The sequence below is a fragment of the Canis aureus genome, chromosome 17 (assembly GCF_053574225.1).
Source record: "Canis aureus isolate CA01 chromosome 17, VMU_Caureus_v.1.0, whole genome shotgun sequence".
NCBI lineage: Eukaryota > Metazoa > Chordata > Mammalia > Carnivora > Canidae > Canis > Canis aureus.
In genome coordinates this window covers 1,315,450-1,327,395 of record NC_135627.1, presented here as the reverse complement: position 1 = coordinate 1,327,395, position 11,946 = coordinate 1,315,450, and the positions used below count along the sequence as shown (strand labels likewise).

General features: G+C 56.1%; 1 protein-coding gene across 12 annotated transcripts in view; it reads left to right on the top strand.

Moving 5' to 3' along the window:
- Positions 1-16: 16 nt before the first annotated feature.
- Positions 17-11,946, top strand: part of LOC144287682 (uncharacterized) — a 29,183-nt gene continuing 17,253 nt past the window's right edge. For 2 of the 12 annotated variants that reach the window (XR_013355419.1, XR_013355420.1), the window contains exons 1-4: positions 17-196; positions 3,855-3,914; positions 8,456-8,557; positions 9,435-9,542. Coding sequence is in view for 6 of the 12 variants with exons in the window: in XM_077854924.1 (XP_077711050.1) it covers positions 109-196; positions 479-590; positions 1,494-1,808; positions 2,362-2,485 (639 nt within the window). In the remaining 6 variants the exon portion in view is untranslated. Of the gene's footprint in view, positions 197-478; positions 591-1,181; positions 1,809-2,361; positions 2,502-3,854; positions 3,915-8,455; positions 8,558-9,434; positions 9,543-11,946 lie in introns of those variants that run through there. The other 10 variants (XR_013355418.1, XM_077854929.1, XM_077854926.1 and 7 more) reach the window with 10 other exon arrangements.

Below are 11,946 nucleotides of genomic sequence, written 5' to 3'. Positions count from 1 at the left end.
CTGCAGTGATGTCACAGGTCCCCGGACATTCCACAGTATCCTGGAGACCAAGGCGGGTGAAGCTGAGGACCTTCAGGGGAAGGTCTTCCTCCTTCGGCTGGAGGGAACATGGCAGGGAACAGAGGAGTGACCGTGTTTGTCCTGCTGCTGTCCTGCTGGCACGAAGCCAAGCTCCAACCGATAAACATGACTTCAGGTATGGTCACAGGTGGATTGTCACTGCGGCAGAAAACGCTCACCTCCCTGGGGCCGAATCGGCGCCACAGCTTCTCCCTGGGGTCCTTCCCTACCTGCCCAATTATCATTTATTTCTGGGGAAGAACGGAGTGGAGTGCCTTGAACAGTTTTCTATCTTTGAAGCCCCTTTAAAATCCAGAACTCCTTGGGAGAGGAACATGCACAATCATTTTATTGTGGAAAATCTCTAACTTACCCAAAGTCGAGGAACGGTCCAGAGAACCCACACCCTCGGTTTCAGTTACACGCAGGCCGCCATCCCGCACGTTCTGCGACACCCGCTGTGTCGTTCCCGGGGGTCTGGTGCCCCGTCCAACCCGCCCCACCGTCCACGTAAACCTGTCCCTGCTGAGGTAAGGCAGACATGCAACGCGGCCGCAGCTGGTCCCCGCGGTCCCCGTCACAGGCGGGCCGGCCCCCGCGGGCCCCGGGCTCGGTCCTGCCGCCCCGGCCCCTCCTCGTGCTGGATCCGAGGGGCCCGGAGGCCGGGACCGGATGCGACTCTGTGCCTCGCAGGCCGCGGGGACTCAGGGCAGCAGGAAGGGGTTGCTCCGGGACCGCCCCCCTTCCCGCCAGGAAGCTCCGCGCTCAGGCCACCTGCCCCCTCTCCCACCTCCATCAGGGGGCACTGAGGATGGAAGGAAAGAGGCCGTGGTGGGCCCCCAGCCCCAGCTCCCGGGGGGACGCGCGGGCCCCGGAGGGTCACCCGAAGGGTTTGTGCGGTGCCTGGGAGCAGGAGCACGGGGGCCACACCGGCCTCCCGCCCTGGCCGGGCCCACGCCTGCCCAGGGGACAGCTGGCCCGCACTCCCACCTTCCTCTTCTGAATGAAACAGTTCCAAGGCACTGAGGAAGGTCAGATCCTCTGTGGGGCCGTGGGCACAAAGGGTCTGTGACGGGCAGAACACTGCCCCGGGTTCCGAGCCATCCCGCACGTCCCTCCAGCCCTCCCTGCTCACAGGTCACCTGCCAGCGGCCCGGGAGCGGCCCCCAGGGCGGATGGACGAGCGCTCCTGCGGCAGCCCCGGCCAGCCTGCCCCCCACACCTGCTCCGCCAGCTAGTCCAGATGGGGACCCAGGGGCCATCGGGTCTCCTCGGCTGGGAAGGCCAGCTAAGGGCCGTCTCTAGACCGTTCCCTGAAAGTGAACATTGGGGTTCCTTGTGTGCTCGCAGCCGGGGCGCAGGGGCGCACGAGCACCGGGCTCCGGGCCCCACACCGACCGGCTCTGGCCACTGGCCGCTGACAAAACCCCCAGGCAGAGCGGCAGTGGTGGTGACGCAGGACGGGAGCTTGTCGGGGAGCCGACCCCAGGCGGACAGCAGCCTCGCGTCTCCGTCTCCAAAGCGCTGGAAACACGGCAGCTTTCTCTGAGGACACATGGGCCAGAGGCTGGTGGCGGCGGGCAGGTGCGGGCAGGTGCGGGGGACAGTCAGGCGGTCCTGGGGGTCAGGCCCTGGCGGGGTCCCCCCGGCTCCGGGCAGGCCTGGCCCAGGAGGGTCAAGCGCTTTGCTCCCCGCATCTTCTGCCTGAGTGAAGAGACAAGCCGGAAAAGCTCGAGGTCAAAGCCGAGGTAGTTAAGTTCCCGTCACGCTTCCGGGGCCTTCCCGCTTCCTCGGGCACCACGAGCTCGGACTGTCGGCCCCACGGGTCGGCCTGGCCCCCGGGAGAGACGGGGGGGGCGGCAGCCTTGGGCTGGTTCGCCTCGTTTGCCCCAAATTAGCCAGAGCACAACCGCAGGGGTCGCAGTGAGCCCTTCCCGGTGGCCAGGCTGGGCACTGTGCAAAGGTGGCCAAGGAGTAGTCAGGGCATCCCGGTAACCCCGGCGCCGGCGTGTTGAAGCCCAGAGACTGGCCGTCGGGGTGGGGGGGAAAACAGGCGAAACACAGCACAGCAGCCACAGTTGACGACGCACTTTAAAACCCGTGCGGATATCCTAAAACATAAATATTTTTCTGCACGCGCTTACTGGCTGACTCGCACAATACTTCCATTATAATTACGGGACAGACACAAAATGAAAAGAATATTTTTAACAAAGTGCTTGCAGACGCAGCTGTACCCATTCTTAATGACTCATTAATGCCTCATCCAAAGAGAACTGTACTTTTGTTTGCTTCGTTTAGGGAAGGTCAGCACACTGGGAAGCGATTGTCATCTCAGCGCAGACCTTTTTACATAGATTTCCTGCATTGTTCTAGGCCCTGCGCTGCAGATGAGTCCATTGGTATGCAGATTGTCCATCATTAAAACCATTTGAAAATCAGCGTCGTCATTGGTTTACTGTTGGAACCCTAGAGCCTACAGACGCCGCTTGCATGCTCTGTGCAGCCTGCGCCGCGGCCCTGCCCGGGGTCCTGGCCCTGCCCTCTCCCCTCTGCTAGCCTAGGGGCTGGACCAGAGGCTGACCTCGACCTCGAGCGGAGGACACGGCCGGACCAGGACACCCTGTTCTGAGCCAGGAGAGCGGGAGGGAGCCCCCGGCTGGCGCTGCTGCGGGGAAACCCGCCCTCAGTAACCGCGCACCGCAGGGTCCCCGGCGAGGCTGTTCGGGGCAGGGAGGCCTGCAAGGCTGGAAGTCAGGTGTCCCGGGATCCCAGAGGTCTGTGGTCTGGCCCGGCCCGCTCACCCGTGGGACTCCGCGTCTTACCTGTAGGCAGACCGCCCGGAATCGCTCTGCTTACAAAGGGGAGAGCTGGTGACCGTCTCCCTGGGATCCCCTCCAAGCAGGGAACCCCAACAGGAACAGCAGTCTGCAATCCCCGTTCCCCAAATCCTATCCCTAAGCTTCCGAGGCACTTGCTGTTGGAGCCGGTCAGAAAGGAGGCGGCAGTGTGGTTTTTACAAAAGGACCTGTGCGTCCCTGTGGGTTGGCTGTCCTCGTGCCCAAGAGCGCGATTCCGAGAAACCACCAAGGAGCCGACACCGAGGGCTCGACCTCGAGCGAGCACACGAGGGTTTATTTACAAGCTCGAGCTTGGGTCCAAGTATACTCCACACAGCAGAGCAGGGGATTGGACCCCGAAGTGGGTTACAGCTGGGTTTTTTATGGGCTGTTCTAGGGCATTTTCAGAAGGGGTGGAGGAAAAAAAAATTTTTTTCTTTCCAATATGGGGAAAGGGTGGGGGAGTTTCTTAAGATCTGATGGGGGATCCTCTGCGGAGGGCATTCCGAGCTTTATTGTCTTTCTGATATGGGATTCCCTGCCTAGGGCATTCTGCAGTTTTTCCTGTAAAGTTCAGCTCTTATTCCCCGGGGCCTAAGATCGCTGTACTTGTGCTAATGCTAAACTTGAGATGGAATGGCCTTAATTTTTCTCGGCCTCCACATCCTCTGAACACTTGCAAGAGCGCCATCCCGTGAGCCAGGATGTTTGCTCCCTTCTGAGGGACAACGGTGCCCGTGAGCACTGCCCAAGACGGCAGGAGTCCCAGCACAGGGCACGTCAGTCCCTCCAAACACAGCCAAGCTTGCCGGCCACTCTCCAGATGAGAACCAGGGCCTGGAAACCCCCTCCCCAGCAGCAGGCTGGCGGGTGCCGCAAAGCTGAAACTATTTCGAGAAGTCAGTGCAAATCCAATGAATTGTTAAACTATTAGGGTATTTATTTCCCCCCCAGGTCCAAGTACTGAAATGCCACCCCGTTCAAAAGGTCAGGAGGATATACCTGGAGTATTTGGTAAGGAACCTCCTCATATCAGCATCCGGTCTGTTATTTGGAGGGGTGGGTGCTAGTCAGCGGGTGTTTCCCAGATGACCTGGTGCTGGTTGCACAAGGTGGCGGTGTGATTCAGTTTGAGGCTAGAATCACATTTCCCATAGATTTAGTGCTTACACCTAAAAGTCAAACTCCCAAGAAGCTAAGAAAGAAGTAGAGTTGTAGCCCATTGGACAAAAGGGCTTTGGGACATCACTTCTGAAAGTGAGGTCCCAGGCCAGCCGGGCTACATCACTCGGAGCGTCTTAGTGATGTCAGGAATAGAGCTGTCCAGAAGTCCTGCTATGCTGGGAACTACCTGGCTCCTTGGGGCTGCTCCAAAGAAATACAATGCAAGCCACAGATGCCTCCTTAAATTTTCTAGTAGCCGCATCTTTTGTGTGTGTGTGTGTGTGAGGTAACAAGTGAAACTTATTTAATCACGTTTTATTTGATATCATTTCAACGTGTAACCAACATAACTCATAAGATATGACTCATAACCCATAAACACTCAGGAGATATTTTCAGCCTTTTATCGCAACGCACAGAAGCTTCAAAATCTGGTGTGCACTTCACAACCAGAGGACATCTCAGTTGGACCAGATATGATCCATGTATGTTCACGTGGCCAGAGCTACAGAGCCCACGGATCTGGTCCAACACTCACTTTACATTTCATAAAATGAAGCCTAGAGAGGCTCTCTGAGTAGAGAGAGGGGGCCCGGAGCAGGGGACGCCTCTGCCCCCTGAGCTCCTGAGCTCGGGGCTGGGGACTGGTGGTTCCCAGGGTCTGAGAAGGAGCCTGGGAGCCTGGTGCTATGCTGCCCTCTAGGTCTACAAACTCAGACCGCAGAGTTCTGAGGATGACACAATGCCTGCTGGGTGACTTGAATCCTTTCCAGCCACACCTCTGCCACGATCCTGGGCTTCACCTCATTTCCAAGTCTGCGGCAGCAGAGCCCTCGGGAGATCCTCTCTGACTTCCAGAGAGATGATAGACACACAGACAGATAGATTGACAGATGACATGAGCGAGTGAATGAATAAATCAATGAATGAACGTTCTAGTTCTCTCTGAGTGACCACCATCCACTCCCCTAAGCAATTCCTGTCTCAGAATCAGAAGACATTCTGATGCCTGCAAAAGCCCTCATGTCCGTGAAGCAGGGCCTGTCTGTACAATGAAATGGTAACATCAGCCCTGTGTGTGGTTCAGGGCTTGGAGAGAACGTGGTTGCACAGAGGGCCCTACCCCACGCAGGTGTGCGTTAGCCTTAAAAACAGTATGTGCAGGTTAGGTAAACCTAACCCCGTGCCGGACCTGGCCGGCAACCGCTAGGCAGGTGAACTGGCCCGGCAGGATGGGAGCACCACCAGGTCTAGGAGTGGTGCTGGCGAATACTCCCAAGTTCCTGGCGGGTCTGGCGGTCTCGGTACCTGCAAGATTATGGTCCAACACCAGCACCCACTCCATCCGCGGGCCGGCCACCCAAGGTCCCGACTGCCTGCGTGACAGAAAGGATAGAGTCAAGGAGATTTCTGATGACGTTGTGGGGATCAACTAAAGCCAGAAGGGGAACTGAGGCTCCTGCCCCCCCAACCCCTGTTCTCCTGGGTGGAGAGCAGGAAGCCGTGAAAGTGAGACATCGTGTCTCTGGAGACACGTGAGATCAGCAGAGGCTGTTGATTCAGAGCGTCTTGCAGCTGGGCGTGGGCCAGGCCACTGTCACATGCATGTGGCAGAGACTCAGGCGGGTGGGAGGGAGAGCTCAGGGTGGTGCAGGGACAGCTGGGGGGATGCTGGGGGTGGTGCTGGTACAGGGACGGCTTGGGGTTCCTGGGGCAGGTGCTGGTGCTGGTGCAGGGATGGCTGAGGGTGTCCTGGGGCAGGTGCTGGGGCAGGGACGGCTGAGGGTGGCCCTGAGGCAGGTACTGGTGCAGGAACAGCTGAGGGGGGCCCTGGGGCAGGTGCTGGTGCAGGGACAGCTGTGGGGGGGGGGCGGGTGCCGTGGGGCAGGTGCTGGGGCAGGGACGGCTGGGGGGCACCGGGGGGTAGGGGCTGGCCAGGGAGGGCTCTCGGTGGGGGCTGACCCAGGCACTGGCTGGGACACAGGGACAGCTAACCAGAAGTGGGTTCTGTAGGATGGGAAGTGCAGTTACTGGTCACATCCGGGCCATGAGGGGCAGGTGGCCCTAGAGAGGGGGGCGTGTGGCCCCCAGGATTTGCTGCTGGAGACAGCAGTCACCTTCCTTCAGGGTGACTTCTGGATGGCTGCCTACATGGTGGATCAGTTATATTTTTATGTAGAACTGGTCACCGTCCATTTGTATATTCAATATCTCATTTCTCAGAAAAGAAAATGTAAACCGTCAGAAATTAGACATGGTTCGAAGACCGGGTTTTCTCATTCATACAACCTATCAGGCTCCTCTGCTCCCTGACGGGTTTTGCTACAATTAGATGCACAACGTTTCTGGAGGCCTGTTGGAACTTTTGGTTTTGGCCTGCTCACCCTCGAGCGTCCCCCAGCCCCCTGCTCTGAAAGTGCTGTTGGCTCTGAAGTCAGTTGGCTTAGGGCTCCTCTTGGCCCTGAGGGCTGTCACCCCCTGCCTTGAGGATCTCTCAAGACATCTGCCACTAACAGTATTTAGTGTCCCCGGGAGGCCACCCTAGCTTCCTTCAGGAGGTGCCAGTCAACCGGGCTCCTGCCCCCTGCCTGTCCCTGCCTGCCTCAGGGGCAATCCTTGATCTCAGTTCCTGGTGGGCGCTCTGGAAGGTGCTGTGCATGACCACACAGGTACAGTCCTATCCCTCTCAAATGGCTGGTTGGCTCAGGGCAGACCAGGGACTGGGGCTGGGCTGTCCTTCACCCCTGGGCACCTGGACAGTTTCTGGTACATAGTAACTGCTCAATATTTGTTATTCACACAAATATCCACTCTTCCCTGTGACTCAAAATCTAACTAAACACCATAATTTTTAGGGACTTAAAATTGGTTCTTCTGCACAATAGCTGTCCCAGAAAAGTGGCCAAGGTTGTCTCAAGGTGGAAGCAGGTATAACCAGAGCAGGGCACCAGCAAAGAATGCACTTGGCCATGTGAGCAGAGACAGAGTGGCAGCAGCTCAACCAAACAGGGGCTGTGCTCCTGTGTCACCAGCAGCTCCATGATATCCAACTATGTCCCTGAGGTCACCCTGGCCATCCTTTGAGCTCATATCCTGTGGTCAGGGATGGTGTCCACAGCTCCATAATTGTGGCCATTCCCAGGGCAGGAAGAAGGCAGGGTGCAGGCCCCTGCCCCACGGGGATGCACACATGGACGCTGGGTTCAGGTTCCGTGGGGGGAGGAATGCTGCAGAGTTGCCCAAGAGCATTTCTCCATGCATGTTGGCAAAATCTTTGTTTCCAGTGACACTTCAGATCTTCTCGCCCTGAACTCATGTACCTCATATGACCTGGAGCCACGGTGGACAGCCACATGCTTTGTCCAGGTCCCCAGGGCTCCTAGGATGTGGCATTTGCCTGCTGAACCAAGAAAGTCTGGGCAAACCAGGGCACCTGCTGGGTGGGCTCCAGTCCCAGCACATGGACCAACTGGTCAGGGTACCCACTGGGCTGCAGAGATGGGGTGACTTGCCACTGTCCTGTTTTCCTTTACATTCAGCCTCCGCCATGATCCCTGACTGTGCAAGTGCTTTCCATGCACACTGCTTTATGTGACCCTCCTAACAAGCCTGAGGAGATAAGCACAGGCCTATTTTACAGATGAGAAGACAGGTCCCAAGAGGAAGTTGCCCGGATCAAGGTCCAGTGAGACCAAACCAGACGTGGGTCCCGTCTGTCCAACACCAAGTCCGGTGCTCTTATGTGTTAAAAGCTTCCTGGGAGGGCAGCCCCGGTGGTGCAGTGGTTTAGTGCCGCCTGTGGCCCAGGGTGTGATCCTGGAGACCCCAGATCGAATCCCACGTCAGACTCCCTGCATGGAGCCTGCTTCTCCCTCTGCCTGTGTCTCTGCCTCTCTCTCTCTCTCTCTCTCTCACTCTCTCTGTGTGTGTGTGTGTGTGTGTCACTCACGAATAAATAAAATCTTAAAAAAAAAAAAAAAAAAGCTTCCTAGGAGAGGTGGGAAAGACGCAAAGGGAGAAAGCAACACCATCTTATTCAGAAATCAGGAGAGAGGGTGCACTGACACGGGACAGCCTGGGGAAAGTCTCAGAGGGGACGGAACGATGGGGGTCTGCAGCGGGGGCCAGGCTTCTGGTATCGTGTCTTTGGGGACAGTGTTTACCCTGCCGGGGTACCTGGATGGTCTCAGGTTTTCAGAAACTGTGGAGGGGGCAGGCATCACCCACCCCAGACAAGGTTCTTTAGAAGCCAAACAGCATCTGCACAGGGCACCTGGGTCCCTGCTTCTAGTCGCTGCTTCACACGCTGCAGTAGGTCCCCGTGGGGGCAAAAGGGTCGTGGTCCTTCCTGTACCTCTGGCTTTAACACGTCCTTGTGTGCTTTTCCCAAGATGAAATTCTAGTCCAAGAGATGTTGGATCCAAATAAATCATCAATGGCTGCAAAGCAAAGGACAGCATCACCATTATCAACAAAATTTTTCAAGGACAAAAGCAAGTATACATTTTTTAAACCTACAACTGCGTGTGTCCCTGGGTCTGTGGTGGTGGAGACACAATCCCATCATTCTGCCTTTAGGCAGAATCATTCTTTAGGGGCAACTACATCTGGGACAAAAGCAAATGAAGGGGAAAGAAACAGTTGTCCCAAACCATTTCTAGGACCTCCCCGAGACTGAGGAGTTTGAGCCTGGGCTGGCGGAGACGAGTTCCCTTTATTTTGGGGTGGTCTCTGGGGTGCACACACAAGCAAGGTCTTGTGCTCCAGCTGCAAGTCAGGCTCAGCCACCACAGGCACACGGGGCCCATGAAACAGGCACTTTCCACTGCCAGCACCCTGACGCGGGCCTAAGCCTCCTGAGACGGGCGCGGTGACCAGGACCCCGTTCCACGGGGATAGAACTAAGGTCAGAAGGACTCGCCCAAGGCCCCCCACCAGTAGTGAGCCAAGATAAAGAATGTGCTTTGCTGAAGTGCAGCTCCGTGGTGTTCAGCACCCACCGAGGCCAGTGAACAGCACGCAGAGAACCGAGACAGAGGGTCTGGGTGACACCTGCTCAGGGGTCACAGGGATCACCATCTACATGCGGTGCACACACTGCATCCAGGGCCAGGGAAGTTCAGCCTCGCCCCAGGACGGTGCTTCCAGAGGTCAACTCCAGTTCCTGGGATCAGCATCACCCACGGTCTGCCGCGGCCCACATGGCGGGGCTCGAGGGGGTCAGATGATGCCTGTGCACTTGCCAAAGCCCATTTCCAGTAGGACTCGAAAACTCCAGTAGCATTCCATAAAATACAGGGTGGACCCAAAGGTCCGTGTATGTGTAATCAAAAAATCATTTCCTTATTTTTTCCATGTTCTTCATCAAAGATACCATCATGGATGAGACTTTTCAAGTTGGTGCTCCTCAGAGTTATCACGGACTCTCAGACAATTCACAATTCTCTATTGGCAATGAGGACAAAATTTTCAATAATGGTAAATGCACCCTGGTGATCGCCCTCCTGCGCTGAGAACCTAGTGGGGAGGATGGAGGCGCCAGGCAGATGCGGATGGGGACCCCGTTACGGAGGATGCAAGTGCGGCTGGGGAGGGAGGCTGCTTCACTGAACCCAGTTGGGCAGGTTTCCCGTCTCTGTCGGGGAACCGCCAGCCCCACCGCGCGGTGACTCTGACCCTGGGAAAGCAGGGCAAGGTCGGAAGGTCCGCAGGCAGGTGGCCGCCTGGGGGGGGGGGGGGCTGCCACACTGCCCGCCAGCCAAACTCCAGCTGGGTCAGAGCCCCTCCCGGGGGTGTGCAGGAAGAGCCAGCATCCCCTCAGGGAGGCCCCCAGGAGCGGGGCAGAGCGCCCCTCCAGCAGCAGGGGTTGCGGACAGGAATTCCGGCGTGCAAGGCTCCGCGGCGGAGGAGCTAGCACCCCGCGGAAGACAGATCTTTTCTTTAAAGATTGTGCGAAAGAAAGGTCGCCCGTGTAGCTCGGGGGATACCTGCCCTGTGAGGTGTCGTGGTAGGAGGCGAGACCTTGCAAATGGCCACTTTCTGCTTCTGCCTCCCTCTGTGTTTGTTCATCGGATTCTTACCCATTGTTCTCATTCATTCCCTTGTTCCTTCCTCATTTGCTAGCCCCGGATTTGCCTTGGGGCCCTCTCTACCTGGTCCCCATGTCCTGTTAATGTGCCCCCTCCTCTTGAGCACTTCCCAACTTTCTGTCACCAGGAGGTGTTCTAGGCCTCTTGCCTTTTCCCTGCCCCAACCCTGGAGTCTGATTTCTCTTCCTCGAGAATAGAACTTAGAACTGAACAAGTGGGCGCCGAGTGGGCTTGAGGAGAATGCCATCGCTTCCAGCCTCCTCCTGCAGGCCGGGCTGGAACACATGCGAGCACACAGGGAGACACACGCACATGCACACAGACACGCGTACACATATGTGTGAACACGTGGATATGCATGCAGACACACAGACACACTGTGCACACGCGGATGCACATGCAGCCGGGCACACACGCGTGTGCACATCCAGATGCACATAAGACACACGTGTGCACAGAGATGCACACAGACAGACGTGTGCACACGCAGACACACAGACATGTGTGCAGACATGGACACACAGACACGTGTGCACACAGAGATACATGCACACAAAGACAGATACACAGGCACACACGTGTTCGCACACACAGGCATCCACACAGACATGTGCACATGCAGACATATACACGCAGCCCCATGTGTGTATGCACAGAGACACACACACACAACTGTATCGTACTGTCGTCCTCCCTCTCTCTATGTAAAACCACGACTTCAAGCTGATACCTCTGACCTACCCAGCATCACAGGATTCCTCCAGGCGTCCTCCCCATTCCCTTGTAATTCTTTGTTAAAAATCTGGCTCACATTTTCCACAAAAAAATTTCCATTTAGCCCTCGAGGTTTAGAATTTGCTATGCTGCACCCCTGGGAAAATCAGATCTGCCGACAGGAGAAGGATGCTTGTGAGGAGTCTTTTGTCTCTAGTAATATGTGGTTTGCAAAGTCACCGGAGTGGGTCTTTCCTCCGGGCCGTCCTCTGCATGTGTTTCATGGCTCATTGCTACTGTTGGCACCGTTTTTGGTCGCCTTGTGCTATTGATTTTAGATATTTGTATTTGAATATGTAATGAGCATGACCATGGTTTTAAAAGTTATCACAAGGGGATCCCTGGGTGGCTCAGTGGTTTAGCACCTACCTTCGGCCCGGGGTGTAATCCTGGATTCTGGGTTCGAGTTCCACATCGGGCTCCCTGCATGGAGCCTGCTTCTCCCTCTGCCTGTGTCTCTGCCTCTCTGTGTGTGTCTCTCATGAATAAATAAAATATTTTTTAAATAAATAAAAGTCATCACAACAGGAAAAGGTCCATACCAGAAACTACTAGTGCCCACCACAATGCACATCCCCAAGGGGAACTGCCAGTCCTGTATTCCCTTTGGCATGTATGAGAAGATGAGCGCACACTCATATCTCCCTCCCTCGTTCCTGGAAGGTGCTCCCCATAGGTTTCCAGTCTCCACTTTGTTCCCTGTACACTGCGCAGAGAGTCACACCAAACTCTTCACGGAGAGAGTGCCTGGTTTTCCAGCTGTCGAGCACTCCCTGGCATAAACAAACAGTGGCTCATGCCCATGTGTGGTCTTTCTACCTGTTTCTGTTTTACCTCGTTCCTACAGTTACACACGATGGTGCTAGAACAGCCTGGTGTACATGTGTTTTCATATTGCTGGAGATGGAAACTCTCAGAACTGGGAAGCTGAGTCAGCGAACGAGTGGATATATTCTTTGTCTTTTTTTCTTTTTTTTTAAGATTTTACATTTATTTGAGAGACTGAGAGAGCACAAGCA